This window comes from Rutilus rutilus (assembly GCF_951802725.1).
Source record: "Rutilus rutilus genome assembly, chromosome: 4".
Lineage (NCBI taxonomy): Eukaryota > Metazoa > Chordata > Actinopteri > Cypriniformes > Leuciscidae > Rutilus > Rutilus rutilus.
In genome coordinates, this window is record NC_140212.1 from 14,522,530 (window position 1) to 14,547,629 (window position 25,100).

Sequence of the window (25,100 nt, forward strand, 5' to 3'; positions counted from 1 at the left end):
TGGTTTGCTTTATGTAAAATATTTCTCCATTGGACAAATGTCAAATTTCAATATATTTATTGAAAATCTTCAACAGCCTCTAAATGACTAACATTAAATGTATCAGCAGTTTCTCACATAGTTCATGTTTTCAGAACATGCACACTATAAAATGTACAAAGTCACTTTTCTTCATTTTAATATGTATTGAGTAACAGTGTTACGAGTATTTGAAAACGATGTAAAACCTGGCAGATTATTCATTAAGTGTAGTTCATATCAAATATACACTATAAGCAGGATAACATGGCAGTCTATAGCGCAGAGTGTGATGCAAGAGTACTTCCATCCTTCTCTGACTCTGACGTTTTTTTTCCTCTCTGTTGATAAAACTCTTTAGGCCTTCAACATAATAATGCATTGTTGCAAACAAACAACAGGGACTTGAAGTTACCTGTGCAATTAAAGACTAGAAGCACAAAGACCTTTTCTAAATGTTTAAAATGATGAGATTATAAAATTGGATTTGGCAGGTTATACAGCATTTAATTTGAAACTATTTTCTGATGCTATAGTCCATAGTATTTGTTTTACAGTATGGTTATCAGTAGTTTGCACTCTCACAGTATTAATCATATAGACCAAAAAGGGATTTTGTACAAATTCATACAAACATCACTATTAGCATTGAAAAGAAGGTCTGAAACTTTTTTTTTCTTTCTTTTTTTACAATTACAAATTTGTTTATCAATAATCAAAAAACTTTTGTACAAAATCTGCCTAAGCTTCTGGCAATCGGTGGCACTTCTTGAACCTTTACAAGGATATTTTCTTCAGAATCCATCTCTTTGGAGAACTTACCTGACAAACCAACAAGCACCCCTAACAAAATGAAACATTTGGCACAGTTCTGGTCCACAAAACATTTTCCTGTATGTCTACATAGAGCAAATGTGTTTTGACACCTTGGCAAACAGACTCACCAAATCACCTGAGCTGCACATTACTTGCCCATCACATCACTGAAACTCTTTTGGCATCATCATATTACATCATTCGGTTGTGTCTGAAAGTAAAGGTCTCCCCCTAGAGGTCAATAGTCTCACTGCAGACGCTAAGAGCATCAATCTCTCTGCACACACTGATAAATTCTTCTTGGACAGACTGGTCAAACTCTGATTGCTGGTCCAGACTCTCCTCTGACTTTAATGTTCTGTAGGGTCTCTGTAAGCTTCCCCCTTGGTGGCTGGAACCCCCACTGAGGGTAGAGGGTGGTGGATGGTGTCCTTCTGGACTAGAGCACAAAATCAGAGATAAGCCACCCAGAGACTGTCTGTAGAGGGAACAGGAACTGGAGCTGCCTCTCCAGTGCTCTGGAGATGAGCAGCAAGTGGAAGATGACAGTGAGGGAGATGGAGATGGAGGAAAACCCAGTGATGGACCATCTGGTTGGGCTTGAGAAGGAAGGGGAAATTGGGGCAGCACTTCCACACATGAAGATGTTCGGTATAAGCCTGGATCAGGAGTAAGGGTGTCTCTCAGGGTTTGGGCACCACTGGAGTTGGTCTCTCTACCATTCAGGGAGCGGTCACTAGAGCTGAAGGGTCGTAAGGGGCTGAAAATACTCATGGGAAATAGAGACTCACTAAACAGTGCCTCATCAATGCTACGACGCAGATTTATGGGTGATGGGGGGCGCAGGTCCGCTGTGGAGTCGCTGGTACAGGATGAACCCACAGAAGGGGCACCAGTGTTGGGCAAGTCCAGGTCAAGGTCACGATAGGCCAATGCTCGATTGCTATGGTATAAAAGGTCAAGGCCATTCAAGCTGCTGAGACGGTCATCCACCAATGTGTACAAGGGTAGGCACTCTGTCTCTCCGTGCCCAATTGGATCGCAGATGGCCAGCTTCTCCTGCTGGGATAGAGTCCACTGGTAGCTCCCAGGAATGATAGGTGACTTTGCCGTAAGAAGATCTTTCCAGCAACTGCCTGGTTGGGGAAGATGATCAGAACAGTAGACTGGTTGAGCAACTACCAGAACCAGTGTGAGGCAAACCACTGCTTCACACACTCGGCAGCTGAATTGGAAAGTCCACCACGGCCAAGGCCGAAAGGACTCAGCACTTCCAGCAATGCCGAGAGCATGCAGCATGGCATAGAGTTGCAGGCCCGCACAAGCCAGAGAGAAGACAGCAGAGAGTAGCACTGCAGCTGCTGCCCGGTTCCAATCTCGGCTTTCTGCAAATGGGCAACGGTTGTAGCGTTCAGCTGGTGTCGGTGATGTGTTGTTCAGATGATAAATATGCTTGGAGTCAGCACGAACGTAGCAGTAGAACACAAAATATGCAGCTGATAGGAAAGCTGCCAGAGCCACAAAGGCACCTCTAGAGATCAAGGACAGAAACAGGTAGACCTGCTGGTCAACATGGAGTAATGCAACAGGGCCAAAGGCAGCAGCAAAGTGCAGAAACACCAAGCAGGCCAGGAAACAAGGTCTTTGAAAGGCGGAATAGGACAGCTGCATACGAGAGCGCATTGACAGGAGCAGGAATACTAGGCCAAAGGCAGCAGTTATGCAGGGGAATGGTGCCTCGTAAAGTAACAGCGAAGCCTCTGTGGATGCCATGCGGTCCTGGTATCCGTACGAATCGTACAATAGGGCAAAGGCCCTAGTGCAGCCAGCGGCCATCAGGCAGAGACTGACCAGAGCAAAGTAGCCACAGCCTGATGGGTATTGTAGGGGCAGGCACAGAAGGTTCAGGGTGGAGGCCAAAGCGACTAGACAGAACACAGAGCCCAGGCCGTAAATGTGTGCTTCCCATGCTGAACCCCATGCTGCCAGGGCACTGTTCCAATCAGAATACAGTGCCACAAACATAGGTGTGGCTGGAAACAGGATTGGACTCTGAGAGAGGTTGGTGGAGACAGTGGTTGTGCTGTCATTTTTGCTGATGTTGCTCAGGACAGCGGTGGGCCAAGTGTCACTTGAACTGCAGATTCCAGAACGTTCCGCGTTGCAGTCGGGGAGCGCAGATTCTTGAGTATGGTCTGTGAGCCAATCTTCAGACGTAGTGGTAGGCATTTCTGAAATGAAGAGCATACGTATTGTATTATTAGTAACAGCAGATGTGAAGATGTGTAAAGGCATATGTGTAAAGCATGTTTTTTTATATAGTTTCTTCAAAGTCAATATTAGTGTCATGCAAGTGTTCTTCTTTAAAGTGGTGATATCATAATGTCTTTATTCCTTTAGTTGGTTTTTGTCCTAGGGTTCACTTATAAATGTCTAAAACTCTTATCTCAACAGAATGAGGAAAACTTGATTCCCCATATTACCAATTTAAATGTAAAAGCTGAATGTAAAGCTAGCTACATAAATCACATAAATAAAGAAAATAATCTGTAGAAAAACGGAAAAGCTACTGGTAATTTCACGTTTATGGACATTTCTTTTAACCCTGAAACACAACACAATGCAATGCGGAATTCAAAATTTGGATAAAACACCTGTGGAGAAATAAATACAGAAAATGATTTCGCTCATTGGGCCCTATTTTTACGGAGATACAAAATGGGTATTCCAGCACAGACAACCAAGGCAGTCATTACGGTCACCAAAATCTCTGACAACCTATGATTTGTTTTTCTGTGATAGACATCGCCACTAGAGGACATTTCTGAGGTGTCTGCCCAGCTAAGCATGTTTCATAGTGGAAAACCATGGTTTAGCTGTTTAGATTGCCAAATCTGGGAAACTCCACATCTAATGTTTTTTTGAACATATTAAAGGTAACAGCTCTCAATATGATATTTCTAACGAGGAGAAAAACTATTATAAATGACAGTGGGAAAACATATTTGTATAAGTAGCAGGGATTGGTGAGTTGCCATGAAACATCTGTTGTTTGTATATAAATGTAATTGTGATTGGCTTGCTAGATTCACAGATTGCTGTGGGAGGAGGCTGCTGTTTTAGGTTTTGGATTCTGTGGCTTGGCTCTGGTGCTGAGGAGTGTTACATACATTAGTGTTTCTTAGCCTAACAGGGTTGGAACAGCATGTGAAGTTCCATGTGACAGCCATTTCCAATTCTGTAAACGCTTCCTAACGCTTACCAAACATTTTCTTTGGAAGTATGTACAAGGAATCCAAAAGCAAGTCCTCAGATGAACTATAGAAACCCACACAGGTTTGTTTGTAGCATCTAATGTGCCACTGTAAAATGTGATAAGACATTCAAAACATTTAAATCCCCCTGCACAGGAAGGATTGCCCTGCTGTGCATTTGCAACTGATGTGCAAATCCATATGAGATGGATGATATTAGCTTCCACAGCCATATCAATCCTGTGCATAACAGTGTGAAGATGTACGTCTGCTCTTAAAAGACTGACACATCTAATTACACCCTTTTCAGAGCAGATGAGTCATAACTCATCTTAGCTGCCATGATCAGGCTTTCTAATATACCCTGTGAGTTTACTGAAGCCCTGAGACAAAGCATGGAGGCAATTATACAAAACGGGAGCCATTTGTGTACCTGTATAAACGCGTAATAAATAACTTGATGAATAGCTGATGCCAACTTTTACTGTCAAATGAACACATTTTTCTAAACAAACCAACAAAAATCCAATACATTTATTTTTGTATTTTTTATGTTTCAATAAGGATGCCATTATTGCCCTATCCTGATCCCTGTTTTAACAAATATGAATTGATAAAAGACATAAGGCATATTTTTCTCATTGTTTCTCATTTGTAAGGTCAGCCAACCACCAATACATCATGTCTGGATGTTGTTGAGCGCTGGTGAGACCCTGCCTCATATTGGGTTGCTTCTGTAGTCTTTTATATGCGGGTAGTGACAGACAATTTCCTGTTACACCCAGAACCAAATTAACTGCTTTATGACCTTCCTCCTTTAAAAAATAAAAAAAGCATACGCTTACACAGAGACATGGGTCATTCCCAAAGATGGGTCTGGTATTTTTTGCACTAGTTTTGGCTCTCTAGCTGATGACCACCACTTTGACTAAATATACACATTGTGCCAGACAGTGGTGAGCACTGGCTTCCATTTATATGTCAAAAAACAATCTAGTGTTTCTTCTGATGGTGGGAGTAGATAATCAAACCTAGCTGCCCTTGATTAATGGTAGCGTGTGTGTAACAGCCGCACACTGCTCATTAAATGCTTCTCTTTAATCAAAACCACCACAACACTAACCACCAAGCAGCACTCATCAGATATATAGCTTGACATCGAGATGGCTGTTTATCCACTTACATTAAATATAGGTTACAGTCAAGTCTTCCTGTTCGCCACAAACTTTGGCTCATCGGAATACACTGACCTGATTTCTTTTCAATATAACTGTCTGAAAGGATGTTCAACTCTGTATTTTTTATGCTCTATGTTGTTCGTTTATGAAAAATATCCATTCTTAATGTGTCTTATTGAAGCAGCATGAACAAAACAATTTCTGTGCAAATCCCACAAAGGCATTTTTGTGTAAACTGCTGAACCGAATGTGACGTACAAAAAGGATTTATTTATACAGAAATTTGATCTGGTTGTGTATTAATGAATAAGAGTTTATTATGAGTTTAATATATTGCTTTTGCTGCATTCTTAAGATAAAATACACGCCGTTAATTCAATCTCCTCTTTTGATATTTGTATTTCCCTGGCCTCATATGTGAAGTAGCACAGGTATATTTGTGGCAATAGCCAACAATACATTGTATGGGTCAAAATGATCGATTTTTCTTATATGCCAAAAATCATTAGGATATCAAGTAAAGTTCATGTTCCATGAAGATATTTTGTAAATTTCCTACCATAAATATATAAAACATTTATTTTTGTGAGTGAATGCAGCACAATCGCGAACCTAAATGGACAACTTTAAAGGCCATTTTCTCAATGTTTCGATTTTTTTTGCACCCTCAGATTCCAGATTTTCAAATAGTTGTATCTCGGCCAAATATCCTGACAAACCATACATCAATGGAAAGCTTATTTATTCAGCTTTCAGATGATATATAAATCTCAATTTAAAAAAACCCATGTGACTGGTTTTGTGGTCCAGGGTCACATGTATGTTGTATGCTAATCTAAGACTTTTTGTTGACGTTTTGCATCATTTGCTTAATAAAAATAACTTTAAAAAGTATATATTTTTTAAAGAATACACTACAGTTTTCTACACCAAAGTTTAAAAGATTGCAAGTGACAGTAAAGACTTTTACATTACTACAAAAAAATAAATAATATTTTAAATAAACTCTGTTCTTCTGAACGGTCTCCAGAAAATCCAAAAAAAAAAAAATGTTCATGCTTTCCACAAAAATGATAAGCATCATAACTGTTTTCAACATTGATAATCAGAAATGTTTATTGAGTACTTGAGTTTATTGATTTCTGAAGAATCATGTGACTGGATTAATGGCTACTGAAAATTCAGCTTTTCCATCACAGCAATAAATTATATTTATAAAATATATTAAAATACAAAATAGTTATTTTAAATTGCAATAAATATTTCACAATGTTAGTTTTCACTGTATTTTCAGTACAAATCTAATCCAATGTTTGCACAAGACTGTACAACCAGTGTTAAAAAAAAAAAAAAGGTAAAAATGAGGAGCCTGATTTATCCAATATATATTTTTGCTGACTGGCTAAGCATATATATATATTTTTTTATTCTTGCTTTGATAATTCATAATTTTTATCCGAAATCCTTGTCCTTGTGGGGACATTTTTTGGTCACCACGAGGCAAACAGCTTATAAATCATGTTTTTTGAAAATGTAAAAATGCAGAATGTTTTCTGTGATGGGCATGTTTAGGTATAGGGTTAGTGTAAGGGGATAGAATATGCAGTTTGTACAGTATAAAAATCATTATGTTTATGGAATGTCCCCATAAAACATGAAAACACAACGTGTGTGCGTGTTTGTATAAATAAGACTGAACAGAACGTTGAGCAAAAATAAATTAAATTGTTCTGTTTAAAAGACCAGCATTTAGCTTCCAACTAGTCCAAAGTCAAACCAGTTTAGACCAGCATGAGAATTAATGTTTGACTCAGCGTGGTGGTATCTGGTTTTCTAGACGCTATCAAATGTCAATCTAACTCGAATGAGATCTGGATGGCATGAAAAACAGCTTTAGTAAGGGTCCAGCTCTCTTGATGAGAATAATTAGAGTTTGATTAACTATAGGGTGTGTGCAGTGTGTCAATCTGACATGAAGAGAAAGTGTGTGGTGGGCAGACACAGGAAGAGGGTGGCGAGAAGGCATAGCACTGATAAGAGGGATTGTTGTGGCAGGAGCTTCAAACGTCCTCCCTCTCTATTTCCTTTCGCCCTTGTGTGCCCTCCACCCTTAGGGTGTGGAAAATATTACTAGTGTATGGAAGCGAGCCAGAGTTTCAGTCCAGGAATCAATCAAAACTCAATGATCCTGATACATGCAACAATGTTGCCACAATGGATGACACCCAGTTTGTGGATCCATCACAACAAAATGTCTCAAGAGAACACAGGCATGTAAACATAGGGGTTAAAGCCAAAGTTCACATTATAAGCCCATGAGGGTTTTGTAACAATGTTGTTATGGTCATGCATTGTAATCATACTGGACGACAGTTCAGCAGGAGGGGACAGGAAGCAGACCAAAGGAAAATGACTCCACTGATCCACATGGAGTTAGGTATTCGACTCAAATAATAGGCAGGGTCTATTGTTGACTGTTCCACCCTAGGTGAGTCTATAAAGGCATCAAAATGTTTAGGTTATGACTACTTTTGTGGTTAGAAAAACATTTTTACCCACAAAGTCTGTTCAGATGTGTTGTCACTCAACTAAATAGCTTTCATTTCACCAACCACTAACTTGACCTGTAGTTTGTCAATTAGCATGTTTTTGTGAACATGTATGGAATACAATGGCTGTGAAGAGCCATTTATCTTGCCCAACAGAATTATAAATGGAAATGCATCTTGATGCATAATTGCTGATGAACAACAGTGTTATTTTAATATTTTTTATATTTATATATTTAATTAGGTATATTATAAGTTTCAGTAATTGTTTTCATTTTATTAGTTTTATATTTCTAATTAGTAATTTTAGTACTTCAAATTAAACGTATTGTTTCCGTTACTTGCCAAAGGCTACATTTCTTATTTTTAAGATTTCATTTAAGATTGATTGATTTATTTTCTTTGGAAGTTATGTACAAGTAATCCAAAAGCAAGTCCTCAGATGAACTAACATAAACGTACAGCATGTACACTTTATAGAAACCCACACAGGTTTGTTTGTGGCATCTAATGTGCCACTGTAAAATGTGGTAAGACATTCAAAACATATAAATAATAATCCATAATATTATTTAACAGCTGTTTTTAATAGTTTTTGATTAACTGAACAATAATAACAATAATGAACAAATTGGTAAAATGTCTAAATGCTCACGCTTAACTAGTATGAGACTCCATTTATACTTCATTTTGGTCACATCACATATCCTTCATGGAGAAGGCAATCCCAGAATGCATTGTGAGTGATTGTTTTGATATAGCTTTGTCTACGTAATCTCGGATTCAATTTATTAGTATAAATAAAAATAGTTTATTAAAAATGTAATATTTATTTTTTTGTGCTAGGCATTTTTTCCGATTCCAGAAAGGTGCCCTGCTTTGTGTTTGACAGGCTGATCATTAGCTTAGCAACACGCTAACACCAATAACAACTCTATTAAAATCAGTTGCGAGTAGTATCTCCCATGTGGAGAGCTATTTGTGTGATGCACTTTTTTGCACTTCATTAGCATACATTGATGTGTCTTAGCTGAATGAATCACCCAAGACAGATATTAACACCAAGTGTAAAAAGGACCCGAGTTTTCCAGGTTGTCAGAACAGGAACCAGCAACAAGTTTTTTAGGTTTAGGACTTCTGACCCGATAATAACAACACCCTCTGCTTAATTAGGAATACAGTGCTGTGCCATCACGTCATTGCAAGTAAGTACTCATTCAGATTTAATCTGTCCTGCTTCACTTTCAATTTCTATCCTCTCTAATAATAGATGAGTGGACAGCAGGGTAGGATGATCCCATTCATATTGATGAGGCCTGGATACGCTGACTTAAAGAAGAGGGCAGTGAAGGAGACATGAAGGAGACAGGAAGACCATCTGACCCACCTCCTTCCCGCAGGACATTCAATTTACAAGTGAGACGAATATGTGCTAGATTTTGAAAACTTTTGCATCTTTACTTTGAGACACGGCAGCTGCAGTTTTGTGGGTCGGATCTCTGCGTGCAGTTTACTTTATGAGACAGCCCATAAACACACACATATTCTCGCAACCTGGTTCTTGGATCGTTGTGGCATATTTTGTCCAACTATTAATGGAATTTAGGTTAGGCTATTGAATGCAGCGGGGAGAAAGTAGGTTAGGTGCTACCGAAGAGAAGCTGGGTCTAAGATGTACCTCAAGATCAACACGGATGGTGACGTAAAATGGCACACTTAACACCATATGTTGATAGATCTGCTCTACTGAAACACGAAATGTAACTCAACTCTCTAAGGCAGTTTAGTGGTCGGCTTGTTTGTAGGAGGCGCCAACTATGAGATAAAAGTGCTTCTATAACTAGTTCCTCCTCCCTCTGGAAGCAATTACAGGCAGGTAGCAGACGGTTGGACGAAGTGCAGTCGGCCATATCATACAAACATATGTCATTCTCCAAATCACATGGAGGAGGAGGAAGAGGTTGGTTTTACTTTTTCACTAAAGGAACCAGAATGCTAGGCTCACTTGTTACTGTGTTTGGGAAATATATCACATCCTAACAGCTGATGTATGCATTTTAATGTTTAAATAATTATCTCAGTATAATATGGAGAAACAAATAAAGCCATTTCTAGGTTTTTCTCGGAAAAGTTATCAAAATATAGACCTGTGACCGACCAGTCAGACAGAGCCACATGGGCTCAATTAATGACATTTATTTATGTTCAACCAATGGATGGCTGACAAAAGATGAACACTTTTTAAAAGAATATTACCCAAAATAAAAAATTCTGTCATAAATGTACTCATCCTTTAGCCTGGTAATACCAAACTCTGCTACTTCGCTTTGCTTCGTAGACAGAGTCTGGCATGGCATAATTGAAAAGCGTTTTCTTTCTCGCGGGGAGGCGCTTGTCTGAAGTTTAAAATCATTGGTTCCCGTAAGCCAATCACATAACGTTTGGTTATGGCGTGTGTTATGCGCATGCTCAGCCGCATCTAACTTCCACTGTAAACACATGTATGATGCGAAAACTAAACCATCGAGCGAAATACCGGAGTGAACATGGCTGTGAACGACTTTTGCAGATTATGTGAAGTAAATCTACGCATCCACGGTACAATCAGTGTCTACGTCACGGCTCTCAGCCCGCCCTCTGTTCGTTGATTGGCCGGCTGTTTTCAGGCCGGAGGAAAACGGAAAGCTATTACGCTATCTCAGACTGAGTACAGAAGCGAAATGAAATTGAGCGAAGTAAGAAGGCTACTCATCCTTATGTTGTACCAAAGGAAAACCCCAAAATTTGAAATTCTTTTCTATACAATTACAATGAATAGGGACTGGATCCTTTTTGAAGCTACCATAAATGTATCTTCAAAGTGGTTCATACAACTTGTACACTATATTCCTCTATATAAGTCTTTTGAAGTCAAATGATATAGTTTTGTGTGATAAATAGACCAAAAGTTATTCACAGAAAATCTGAGATTATAGAGTTTATAAGACAAGTAGTGATGTCTGATTTATGAATCAGATTCAATTCACCAATTACTTTTAGTTAGTTCACCAATCCAGTGCGAATGATTCTTTCACAAATCAGACTGATCGAGACTTACGGTGCGTTTACACTGGCGTGGAGTGAGCAGAGCAGAGTGGGTGTTTTCAGTTCATTTCTATGGCAGCCGAAAGTGTTGAAAGGTTCAGAAATGCTCAACTTTATGCAAATGACAAGTGAAAAACTTGGGACGACAGTACTTGTGACGAAACTGCTACTGCAAGTAGTGACGTTTGTCATGAGCGTTTAAAAATGTTTTGAGTTTGAGTGACACTGAGCTGAGTTTGTCGCTGCAGTGTAAACACACCATTAATGATCTGGTCTCAACGGTTAACAGCTCACTAGAGGGGACGATTATCAGTGAAAACCGACTTGAATTAGTGGAATTTCATGCATGGGGTTTATTGACAGATACTTTTATGGTACTTTTTTCAGTCATACTGATTTGGTATGACATGAGGTTGAGTAAATGCACAATTTTTAATTTTGTGTAAACTATTCTTTCAACAAATGAGGTTGGCCAGCTTGAATGTGGTGCTATTTACTTAGGGTGAGGTTCTCTCCAATATATTTGTGCCTTTTAAAAACTGGTCCATGTCCCAAGATGCAATCAGAGCATAATTATCACAGGTATAGATTACATTCAGTCATGTATTTCATCAGATCGTTTTAATTACCTTTGTTCCTGAGAGTCGTTGAGCTAGCTGATGTTGTCAGCTCATCGTGTCGCTTTTGTGTTGTCAGATCAGCACTCTTCCCCACTTTCTTATCGCCTTCCTCCACTGCAAAGTCTGCTGGGAAAACAGAGCACACGAGGCTGAGAATGTGGTGCTGAATGAAAGTTGTTATGACTGAAAGAGTGGAGAAACAAGAACATTTCCTAACCTAGTTATGTCAAGCAGATTTCTGTGGTATTCCAGGCTAGGCTTCAGTGGTACTGGAGTTGTTTAATTACAATGACTTGACTTTCATGTTTGAATGTAGGCACCCCACTCCACTATGACAGAGCTTCATTATGGATCAGAAACTTATCTTTTGCCCAAGAAGGATTATCAAACTAATCCGAAAACTTTTCTGAGAAAAAGCTACATACACACAGAGCCGTGTGAGGCTGTGTAAGCACTTACACCTAACCAAGACTGAAAAGAGACATGGCACATTGAGGCCAGAGTGTTTTTTTATCTGGCCTTTGGTCACTGATTCCCACAGATCCTACTGAAATAAATTTTCCATTAAGTGCCACACATAATGCTTCCATGTTTGTCACATTCTTTATTAATAGTCTTGGAGATTGAATGTTTACATTCCCAAATGTGTAGCTATGTAGCTGTTTGGGCATTCATGTGTGTAGTGTATGGATGTGCAGCGTCAATGTGCCCAAATAAGTGTAGATTTGTGTTCACCTTATGTTTAGTGTAGAAATGCTGACATACGCATGACCTTTAGGATGACCAGTAGGCTGTTTGTGTGACTATAATCATCCCTCGTGGTAACTGCAAAAAACCTGCATGATCCCTTTTTTTTTTTGTATATCGTCAGGATACTCGTTTTAGGCCTGATCACAGATCTTCATTCTATTGCTGAGAGTACCGTCTCTCATTAGCATGAATAATGAGCTCTGCACCAAACCAAGTGGGGAGCCTAAACAAGGACAGTGTATGTGTGCGTGTGTGATTGTGCACAGCTCTACTCGTCCTCTCTTGGCAGGGGTTCAGTCAAACTAAACCATCAAGCATCACTAGGTCACCACTTGATTCCATCATTCTCTGTAAAAGAAAATTTGTCGATTTGTCTATCTAGTCTATCCACCCATCTATATGTTTCCATCCATCTACCTCATTATGTATACATTATCCATCCATATGCATGTATGTATGTATGTATGTATGTATGTGTGTGTGTGTGTATATTAGGGTGGTCCTTATTTTAAAGTCTCCAATTGTCATGCTCTTAACCCTTTAAATTGTTCCTTTATATAAGAAAATACAGCATGCCAACTTTTATGGCAGTAACATAATAATTACTGCTCAATAGCTTTAAACTTTCTGAGATTTTGATGATTTTCGTAAAAACAGATCATTTGAATTGGAATTGTACCTGGCTAGTAAAATTCCAAAAAAAAATCTCCATAAAAGCATCTAATGCACCATATATTCCTAAATATGTATTTTAGATACATATCTCAGTTTACTTATTGTAGAAACTAAATCCAAATTAATCCATCCATGACCCGGTATAGCAGATTTACCTTTCCTGGTGGAATCAATACATATTTCTATTGATGACCACCTTGGTTATTGTTTGGGTTTAGAGCACATTTTTTGGTTTAAAAAATTACATTACGTTCCTTGAAATTGACCCGGAACTTTGGCCGAATCAAGCAGATTATAAGGAGGCACAGGCAACCATACATGCAATGAAAGTAGTCAATGATCACGCCGAGAGAGGAGTGGCTCTGATTCAAGAATACAATGGCTATCTCACACACTCTGAAGAACAATTGCAGTTTCTCCTTCATGTGGTGGAAGATCACCGACGGATCTATCCAGACTGCAAAAAGTCAACACTGGCTGCTGAGCATCAGAAATGAGGGATTGTTGAAAATGTTGTGCTTTTTTTGAGATTGTTGTCATGTCAGTGTTGCTCTGATTTCAATAAAATGTAGTTCATTTGCAGCAACTTTTAATATTACTTGCATATCACAATAACGCCGCACAGCTTAGCATAGGCAATCTTCCACATGATTGAGCTACCTCTAAATATCTTTTTTTTTGTCAACATTTTTGCATATTTCTAATTTTGAAGTTAAAAGGAACAGTTTAAGAGGTTAAGACACTAACATTTTGCACACAAAAAAAATTGGACTTGATAAGGACCACCCTAGTGTTTATATATATATATACACATTTCCAGTTGTGCATATCCATCCATCCATCAGCCTTGTACTCAATTACTCTCCTCTGTCTCTTCATGGGTGATTTAAAGATTCTGACTCTTACACCAGCTGTGTTCAAATGAAGCGTCAAACGTCCCCCGTCAGTCTCTGCCAGAACCACCTATAGACCACCGATTCTCATTAGATGATGACGAATGTTCTTTCAGAGCTAGTTATTCATCTATGAAACCCTCTTTACCTTCATCTTCCTGTCTCGTTCTCCATTTTTACCCCTCCTCCAAATCCTTCCCTGGTCTATATTAATAAAGATGGAATTAGATCAGAATTTGTAATTTCGACCCCTGCACATACATCAGTAAATCTCCCTCATAGGGCTGAATGTGTACGTTTGAATGACTGAGTTTGTGTTTGTCTGGGAGATTATGAACTCAGTACGTTCAAGAGAAAAAAGGCCAGTTTGAATTTCATTAAAAAAGGATCCTTGGGGGGTGGGATTGGGAATCACTAATTTTCCTCCTTTTTTAGATTCAGTAAAGTCACACACAATCTCCACAGACAGTAATGAGTCGGTTAGTGTCTAGACGCTTTAAGAAAGCCTAATCATAGGATTAACCTTTTATGAAATGACATTGATGTAAATACTGCATTATCATCATACTGCAATAGTGCATTGTTTGAGAGTGTTTTAGTGACACAAGCTGTGCATACAGCTTACCCAAAACACAGTCAAAAATGTACTACATTGCTTTTCAGCAGTGTTGCCGTGACAACGATCACATTGTAACCAGTCTGTGAGCCGTAACCTTGACAACTGTTTAGTTTATGATCTGATCTGCTCCTGACATAACCAAAGACCCTTTTAGACGTCTATGTTTTAGACAAGTCATTTCACTCGGCGGCCATCTTTGCCACGCCTCTCGGGCATGCAAGTGCAGGTCCTATCTCTTTGAAGGGGGAAACATAAAATTCTCCAAAACCGTTCACGAAGCTTACGATTAAATTTCATGTTTGAAATTACCAATGAAATCTGACAACAACTGCCTCAAATTTTGTTTCTACACGCTCAAATCATGACAGAAAATGACATTTTTCAGGCTGGATCAAGCTAATGCACATGCGCAGTGGAAGAGCGGGTCTGACCGTTTCTATAGGAACCTGAGCTTCTAACGGCAGCTGCAGTGACACGATGACTTTACCAATCGCCGATTGGCTCTTATTTAGAAGGCGGGACTTATTCCACCATGTTGAGCGTTGCAAACAATACGAGTGACGTGTCTTGTGTTATTCTATAGTCTTTGAGATTACTAGCATGTTACCTCAGAATTAAGTGATGTAATCAAATGTTGATTCTTTTGACCGATCAAGAATGTCATATTCATCAGGTCCAGACAGCTGTCACATGTTTGCACTGCCATCTGAACGACCCATGACCTGAATGATCTGTATTGCTTTTATGTTTGAATATGAGCAACTAATAAGCATTTAAGAAATGATGAGACAAAGATTTGTAAGTGTAGAGGAGGTGAGGTGAGGTGAGGTGAGGTCACCACACAACAGCACAGGGTTGTTTTTGCAGTAGGATGGAGAGAAGAAAAAGGGAAACAGGATCAGAGGAAGAATCCTCTAGAAGGCTTCTTATCTATGGAAAGCAGTCAAATCTCACAAAAGGAAATTTCAAGATCAGTTTCATCTTAAAACTTCATATTTCACCCCACAAATTATTATTATTTTTTAAATAATAATTTTGCAAAATAATATATATAAAACATTTTTTAGTAAGCCTTTGTTTATGAGTATTTTCATGGCACATATTTTACAATCAAACTCTCATTATTGTAATTGGGCTAAAATATAATTGTTCATAACTGTAATTCGGTAATTATCCAATTTTTATTCATATAAATATAATTAACTAAAATGTTTACTTACAATTTACTTTACAAATGCAAATTTCAAGTAATAAAATGACAGTTTTTTTCTGTATTACTGTAGTAATAAAAATTAGATTTTTCACATTATGAAGGGTAATACATATATAAATAAAAAATAGGCTTCCCCATTTCTTTAATGCAATTATTTTATTTTTTGATTGTGGGGTGACATATGACCCAGACAGTGTTTGTGAGATTCAGCCTTGTTTCCTCAAGTCTCAACACGAACACGCCTTCTTTACTGCTCTCCTTTTTCCCAGACTCCCCTCCTCCTCTCAGGTCCAGTGTGGTAATTGACCTTGCTCTCAGCTCCAGCGTGTTTTTCAGGTGGGGGATAAGCAATTTGTGGATGCATGCACCTCCAGAAGACAAGGTGACCGAAACATTGGTCAATAATATGCTGTTTCTCTCTCTCTCTCTCTCACACACACACACAAAAATGAAAATTCTGGCCTGAAACCTAAAATTCAGGATTCGCTTTGCCGAAAAAAAAAAAATTAAATAATTAAATAAATAATCAATTAGTTAATTAAACTTATTTTATAATCAACCCTTAAATATCTAAAACAGTTGTACAAATATTTAAATTGCACATAAGGCAATTTTTATATCAACTTTTTAATAACAGAATGGTTTCTACAAAACAAATTTTGTTGGTGAAATATAAACCATTTCGGCCCAAAAACCGAAGGGGGTTTAGAGGGATCATGTTTATGTAAAAATTCTATTTGATGAAGTTGTAACGCCTGAATTTATAAAGCTGTATATATATATATAAAAAAAAAAAAAATTCTGTGTGTTTTTGACTTTAAGTAGATGGTAAATAATGTTGAGATTATCAATTTCACTTTTGCACAACAAATAAATAGAAATTTTGGTATGTTGCAAATTTGCGACAGTGGGCATTTAGGGTATTTTTTTACAAAATGGAAAAATTAATAAAACACATTTTCCCATCTCAGGAATGTAGATTTTATTCATGGCACAAAGTTGTTAGAACTTATAAACTTTATACTTATAAACTTTGACAAATTAATGAATCTTGACAACAGCAAGAAACAAAACACTCTCCTACTCCCTAACATTGACAGTAGTTTTTATACATTCCATGTTACACTCTGTTTAACTCTTTCCTTGTTTCTCCAGTGCATACATTATATATTCTTATAGTGTTATATCCTAACATGCTATTTTTTTGTGGGGAAAAAATATTTTTTTTTGGCTGAAACCATCTAAATACAGCATTATTATTATATGTAGCCATTAGCCCAATCCAGCCGTTATGGACCAATGTCGCAAATTTGCTACAAACAGAAATCTACAAAGTACGTAAAAAATATTCGTCACATGAAGTCTATATGAATAACATAGCTATAGAAGCAATCAATAAGCTGGTACATATTTTTATCTTAGCACAACTTAACTCATTTTGGGAAATTTCTCCACATTTGCGCACTTGATATGCGGATTTTGCAAAACAAAATATTAGCTTCGGTGAACCGGATGTAGTTCCCACTCCGACCGCTCCTACGATAAACCAGTGCGTGCAAAATGTTCCTAGGTATGTATCGAATGTGCACAAACAGGCATTGGGGGAAAACACACGCTATCTCGCCTGCAGTCTGAATGGAAGGGGTTTGTTGCAAATTCGCGACAGTGGGCGTTAAGGGGTTAAAATTGTTAAAATTACACTTTAAAAAGTGCCGTAGATTCAATTTAGTCTCATTTACGTCCGCCATCTCCAGTGCTTAATACAATATGGACAATGCAAAATAAAGTACAAGTATTGAAGAAAACGCTAAATTGATTCCATCAGCGAAACTACAGTAGCCTATTAACCTTTGATACAAACAAAACTGCGGGCATGTACCCAAGATTTGCAGAAAGCCAATAACTCTGAGAGAGACGTGGATACTATAGTAGCAGATCCTCTCTGCATTTCCTGTCTCCACCATCTGAAAAGATTCTACAAGTTTGGATTGAAAGGAAAAGAACAGAAAGTCATGGAAAAACATGTCTCTGGGAGCCAGGAGAGGTTGAAAGAAAACATAAGACTGAAGGACTAAATGAGACTTATGGCTGGAAAAGAAAGAGAGATGCCCAGTAAACGTCATGAGGCCTATTACTGAAAGAGGACGGATAGAGTAAATTGAGAAAAGCAGACTAAATGTTGAGAGAGGCATGCTCAGCATCCATGAACAGGCGGTGCGGAAAAACAGCGTCCCTGAGGATTCACTGGCTCTGCTGACTCTGCCATCGGAATACTGATTACATACCGCCCAACTGGCTGCTTCTCCAGTGCAAATCCCATGCTCACTGTACACACACACACAGACACCTTCCCCGCTCCTTTAGCAGATATCAAACAGAGCCATGTCAATACTGGTTAGCATGCTTAGCCACTTCACATACACCACAGCTAGGTGCCTGGTACACTATTTACAAGGATATCTGGAGAGTTCTTGTGTGCGATCACCTCTATATATTGATTTGTCTGGCTGGCACCTTGATCTTACAGGTCTAGATTTTTTTGGATCAAAATGTCAAAAGTCTTTGTGAAAGATCTCTCCAGTGGGATATACACTCAACGCTTGACCTTAAATGATGCAAATGTTCATAATGGAAATACTAACATATTGCTTACTGCAATAGAGTTTAAATTTAAATGTGTAATAGTATGTGCATCATACAACAACATTACAATATATGTTAACAAACTTTCAAACAGTAGAAATGCTACAATTCGTTGTTGCCATTGCTGCTTTCATTACACTAGAAATAAATATGTAACTATTTACATTTGGACATACATCCAGTTTTATGTAAAAACGTCTTAACTTTAAGCAGTTGGTCGCAGTATACAGTATGTAGCAGGTAACAGTTCCTTTATACATAACATTTGCATACTGTACACACATATTTATTGTACACAAGCAGATTTGTGTACAATTTAGATTTTATAATATTTATTATTGCCTTCATTTCTGTCATGCAAAATTTAATTAGTCTTTTCATGTGGCGACATAGGACTCTCTATATAGTACAGTACGAAGCTGTATAAGCAGTATGCTATTCCAAACACAACCCATGTCTCCTATGCAGAAGCAAAGCTCTCAGACTCACTACATATACAGATATCAGCAGTAATGGAGTGGTTCCTGCTCTTACTATCAGATGAAAGTCATTCTTCTCACTACTTATGCATGTTTCAGGAACTCAGGGGCCATTAATCAATTAATCAGACTCATTGATTTCACTGCTAACCCTTCACTGGTAATCAATGAAGGCTTGGCAACTCATTAAATACACATTTTCAGCTTAAATAGAGGTAAAACAATGAAACAAAGGAACAAATGTAATACACTCATGCCTGCTCAGGAGAGGTTAAATTCTGTCATAATTTTTGATAATTGTGTCAAAATCTTAGATCATATGCTTGGGTTGTAAGCAAACAGATTAGGATTGCCTTACCTCCTGCTGGCAGGGTGGGAGTGGGATCTGGGCCAAAACTTTGCACTCTTTCCCCTTGTGTTGGGCCTGTGGTCTGCTCTACCCATGTAAATCCCTCCAGAGCCTTGCTAGTTGGTTTAAAAGACGTCCATTCTGGATCCGAGGCCTTGTTTGTTGTCCCCAATGTGTTTAGTTTAGTGCTGACAGTGGTCAGAGGTACGGTAGATACTTCAGGCTTGGGGTCTGCTTGTGGAATGAAATTTGTGGTTTGAAATGAAGCTGTCGTTAGTTCTGGTGTTGTTGACAGAGTATCTGTGGGTATGGTTTGGTCACTGTAAGGGTTCATGGTTTCCGTAATCTTTCTCAGTGTTGCAGTCAGAGTGGTGCTGGTACTTTGATCAGTGGATACAGTGTATGTTTGTAATTCTGGTTTAGTTATCTGGGGAGATGTCGTTTGTGGGGTTTTCGCTGTGCTTTGGCCATTATTGGGGGGCCAGAGGTCAAGATCATAGCTTTGATCGAGCTTAGAGGGAGGTTTAGTCCCGTCTAATCGGGGTTTGTTCCTGAGTAAGTCATTTGTTGGCAGTTTTTCAGATTTTAAAGGCAGCAGAGTGCCTATCTGAATGGTGCTGCTTTGAAGTTCCTCAATTGTGGTTGCGGTCGGCTGGTATTTTGGGCTGGTTAAGCCCTCCGAATTCAGAGTATAGTCTTGTGTGGTTGCTTCTGGAAGTGTCGGGCTCACCTTTGTCGTGGCAGACCCTTTAGTCTGACTGAAATAATTGAATGATCCCAAACCGAATGATGGAATTTTCCTCCAAATGCTCCAACCTGTGGAGTCTGCCTTGGTTTGGGTTGTCGGTTTTGGCCCATACTCGCTGAAAAACCCATTGATAGAAGTGATGAGAGAGAAGACCACAAGTGTCCCACGCAGAAGCAGCATTCTGCCCCTCTAATGTCGTGCTGGGCCACTGCTCACATGGTGTCTGACTTTCCGAGGAATGCCCACCGGATGCACTGGGCGTCTGCAGCAAATAATCTAAAGTAGAGACACAAAAAACATTGATATCCTTACTTCAAGTAAGTTATACTATAGACGTTCTTCCATTGCGCCTGTACGCGAACCCATTTACGTTTAAGCCTTTGAGTTTAGTAGTTTTATACCCAATCTCACTTCTTCCTGCTGTCACAGAGGTGGCCTCAACTCTCCATTGACAGAGCAATTATAGAGGCAGGGCTCTTTAAGAATACTAATAGACGACTAGAGGTCTCTTTGTGGCAGTGTATATATGGGGGCGGTGTAGGACGTATAGAGGCCCGGTTTCTTTGTGGAGCTGTGGGCTAATTTTGGAGTATAAAGCTGATGGCCTGTAGCCTCAGTGAGAGGAGTTGAATTTGATGAAATTTCTCTCGGAGTGCGATTTGGACTTTCTTTCTTTCTTTCTTTGCAGCCCCCGCGTTCCTCTTTCTCGCTCTCTCACACGCTCACTTTCTCTCCCCCTCACGCAATTGATTTGTTCTCGAAACTGCAATAAAACTCTCTACTCTCCCACTGGGAATAACATCGGTTGTTTGTGGTCAGTAAATAGCAGGATAAGTATTTTGAAATTCCCTTTCATTTCCTTTCTTTCTGTAACCCAATTGTGTCTTATCCATCTCTCAATGCCCTCTGTATTGCAGAAATAGCCTCCCTCAGAGTCTTTTTTAAAGACAGAACCCCTTCTCAACTTAATGAGGTTTGCTTACTAATACTAGATTAAATCAGCTAACTGGCTCTGGGCTAATGGGTTTAAAAGAGATTGATGGATTGCAGATTTGTCTTTCAGAAAACTCAAAAATCTGCCACGATCTAAAGATGCACATATCACTGTGTGATAGTTTATGGATTATTAGTTCCTGGGCAACTGATCAATTAAGAGGCTATATGCATCTAATCGACCCTTTCATATAAGTTTAATAGCTGCAAAAAAGAAAAGAAATAACAGCAAATTTACATGAAACATGAAAACATTATAAAGATTAAGAGATTAATAAGCCTGTAAAGGGTGTTGTATTTTCTTAAACAAGTACATAAAAAAAATATTACTACCCACCCCAAACTTTTGAAACTTTTGGTAATGTCATATGCTCACCACAGCAGATATTTTGAACAAAAATATATATAAAAAAAATTAAAATAAAACAGCAATACAATAATACAGTAATATTATTACAATTAAAATACTTTTTGTAATGTAGAATGTAATTTATTCCTGCAATGGCGAAGCTGAATTGCCAGCCACAGTCTTCAATGTCACATGATCCTTCAGAAATCATTCTAATATGCTGCTCTGCTACCCAATAATAAAAAAAATTATTATCACAGTCAAACATAATTGTTAATATTTTTGTGGGAACTGGGATGCTTTTTTTCAGGATTCTTCAAATGAAAGTTCAATAGAACAGTGTTTATTTTTTTGTAACAATGTAAAAGTTTTACTGTCACTTATGATCAATTTAATGCATCTTTGCTGAACATATGCATTCATTTCTTTGAAAAAAAAAAAGACATGCTGAAAATGTCAGTTGACATTGCTTCACTTTGGAAATGGAAGGTCAACACATTGCACAGTACCCAGTATAATATATTCTGGTTGTACATGTACACAGCATATTTTACTGACGCTATTTCTGGCACTATGCTTTTTTTAAACTAACGTAACACTCCACAGGGGGCGCTGTTGAAGCCTGGCTGATTCATAGTTATTATTGTCATCACTAGTCAGACTGTTTACTCATTACCACACACCACCTGCTTTTAGCGAAGAAGTCCTGTCTTCGGGGCCGTCGCTAGCAAGGTGAAAGGTGGTGATGATTCTAGGGGCCCCCGGCATTAGGGGGGCCCTGTGATTTTAACCAATAAAAGCTGTATTACTATCAGGAAATGTATCAGATGCTATAGCTTTCTCTGCCCTCGCCTTTGTCTTTCACACCTTCTGAAACGTTTAATTTCAGAACAGTTTCGCCAGTGCTAAATGCCTCAGTAAGTCATACCCCACAGGAGCTTGTTAAACAGCACCACAAACGCTGCTGTGTGCATGTGTCAGAGTCTGTGCCAAACAGAACACCTAAATGACTGTATAGCATGGCGCTTTACTATTAGGCCCCTCTCTCTTTTGTTCTTTCCCTGTCTCTATCCATTTCTCTCACTCTCCTTTCCCTCTTTCATTGTCATTTTGTTCCACAGTGCGTGGCAAAGAAAGGGCTTGCCAGAGCAGGATGTAATCATTCAAGCAGAAAAAGGGAAAAAGCAAGTGCTCAAGAGCTACTCCTGATTTAACAATACACATTTAGTCCTCGTCTGAAATCTTTCCCTTGTTGAGTTATTTTATTTTAGGGGATATATTTCACCACAGAGTGTCTCTAACCCACAATTAATTCTTATACTCATAATCATCATGAAACATATTACAATTATCATCCAAACTATCATCGTTTTAATTTTTACTCAGTGGTTATCAAATGGTTTTGTTTCAAGGTTTTGCAATGGAAGTAGTGGCCTAACAAGACCAAAAGTGCTTATTTAATTTTTTTTAGCAGTTTCAAAATCTTGACAGCCTGTTTGTGTCGGTATTAACTTAATTTATTTTCCCAATATACATTTTATTTGAGCCACAATACAGTAGATTGCACACTTTTTGATATGGGAAGAATTTTCTACCTTTCAAAAATATATATTTTTTGATCATACCTATATACAATTATATGGTTAGGTGCATTTTATATTGTGTTTTCAGCATTATTTCTCCCAGCTTTCTGCAACCCTATCAGAATGGACCTAAACTCACCAGTTGAGAACCACTGATCAAAATAACGTTGTGCATCACCATCTATCATAACTTAACCAATGAGAGACAAAATGGTGATACTGTTAATCAGAAGAGGATCTTAATTTAACTATCAGGGGACTGAGAGAAGGTTAGAAGTGTCCTTCTCTCAATATACGTGTGGTCTAGCGCTAAAGGAGGTCTAGCGCTGAGGACCTTCTTAAGTGGTGACAGATCGACTAGTCATGGTATCAATTATTTTAACAGGCCTCTAGACGTGCATGACGGCTCTGGGAATCATTGGCTCACGGCTTCATGAAACCAAAAGATTTATTCACCAAGGCTCTCTGGTTCTTATCTTATAGACATTGTGGGGGAGGGGATATTTATGACCTGCAGCCATAAAAAAAACACACACACACACAGATGCCCATAAAGGGGTTTTCCTTTAAACACAGTCTAAAGATTTTTAGAGACAGCAAAAGCCATTAGCCTATAACCTTAACCTCAAATTAACCCAACCATGAACCAGAGCAGCCATGGTCTGGTGCATCATGATCTAGTCCCAAACTACAAAGTCTAAGGATGTTTAAGGCTGGAGACTACAAAGTATTTTAGTAGTAAAATAGCTTAACTCCTTAGGGTTCTTGACTCAATTTTAAAGAACTATTCATACCAAAAAGGTTCTATGTAAGGAGAAATGTCTTATTTAATGCGTTATTTCATTTTTTCGAGTAAGTATGTTATGTACGAGCTGCTTAATTCATAAAATTGAATTAAAACTAAATCCATAAAAGGATCCAATGATCGGAAGAGCCCCCCTAAATCAGCTCAATAAACTGGTTTGGGTGTTGAATGTGCTGTTATTTTACATAATGTTTCTCCTTCCATTCCCTCACACTGCGAAACACTGGGCTCAATACTGTTGACTCCAATCATTTTCCACATCAACGGCTCTCTGCGTCCTTATAGTTGTCAGTCACCACAGTGTTCATTAACGGAGTGTTATCAAGTTTCAAGCCTGAATGGATCAATCCATTTATGTTTAGTCTATATGTGCATGTATATCGATGAATTATAAGTCCTGATTATAGTTTTTTGCTCCTAGCCATCCACCATCACTGCTGGTTGTTGTATTTTATCCCCTGCTCACAATATCACTATACACACTCAAAATACATAGTTAAATTGGTCTATCATTCAAATTATTTAAGACGTTTTTATTCGTGCATATCAATGTGGTCCGAACAACCTGTTGACATTTGTGACAGTTAACTCCTTGGCAATTCTTACTGTAATTTCCAAATGTTGCAAATGTTTTTCACTGCTTTCTGTCTTGGCACACACATAATGCTGCTCATCAGGAGTCAATTACACTTGGCTGCGAAAACATGATAAATGACCTGTCACGTTAATGTTTTCGTGGGCTTTTTTTTCTTAAAGCATCCGGATCACCTGATTATCTTAAAACGCACAGGCTGCTATGCTGGCTGCCTTCGCCATGGTTACCAGAGGAGCAGAATGCGTCTGAAACGCAGAGCTCTTCCCACACAGCACATATGTGAATGTGTGAAGAGGTCTGAGATGCTACACAACCATCCGTTTAGCATGATCAAGAGCACGAGCTGTGGTTATAGAGCAAATACAGATGTTTATGGACCTGACACACATATTTCTGGCTGATGTTGTCACATTTTATACACCTAAATCAGGATTTACAGCCAACTGCAGTGAGGCTGTAGCTTCTATAATGAAATATTTATTGAAATATGAAGGACAGAAGGAGAAACTTACCTTTCTCCCTGAGGAGAAGAGGAAAACAGAGAATCCAGAACAGCCACCAGCACTCCACTGCAGGAGAGAGAGAGATATGTCTCTCTGTGCGTGTGGGAGAGAAATCGTTTTTGGTCACACACTCTCCCTCCCTCTTTCTCTCTCCTCCCCTCTCTCGCTGCATCAGTAGTCTAGTGTAGGATTCAGATGCACAATATCTGGTCACACCTCGCTGAGCAGATTGTTAAAGAGTAGAGAGCAAGCACTGTACAGCAGGCAACCGTCAAGGAATTAAGCATCCTGCACAGAAGAAAAACACACATGCTCAAAAACACACTGTGAATACACAAACGCACATGCGCCATAGCATATACATACAAATATGTCGCATTCAAG

At 38.6% G+C, this 25,100-nt stretch overlaps 1 protein-coding gene across 2 annotated transcripts; it reads right to left on the reverse strand.

The window, feature by feature from the left end:
• Window position 1: 1 nt before the first annotated feature.
• Window positions 2–24,819, reverse strand: prrt4b (proline rich transmembrane protein 4b). Of its 2 annotated transcripts, none has more exons than XM_084406259.1 (4): window positions 24,726–24,819; window positions 19,150–20,164; window positions 11,529–11,642; window positions 2–3,065 (listed from the first exon to the last, which is right to left on the reverse strand). In XM_084406259.1, the coding sequence occupies exons 2-4, from the start codon at window positions 20,066–20,068 to the stop codon at window positions 1,066–1,068; spliced, it is 3,033 nt and encodes a 1,010-aa protein (XP_084262385.1). In that variant the 5' UTR covers window positions 20,069–20,164; window positions 24,726–24,819; the 3' UTR covers window positions 2–1,065. The 2 variants fall into 2 exon arrangements, with proteins under 2 accessions (XP_084262385.1, XP_084262384.1); XM_084406258.1 differs by having other exon boundaries at window positions 8–3,065; window positions 11,529–11,645.
• Between the last annotated feature and the right edge of the window lie 281 nt (window positions 24,820–25,100).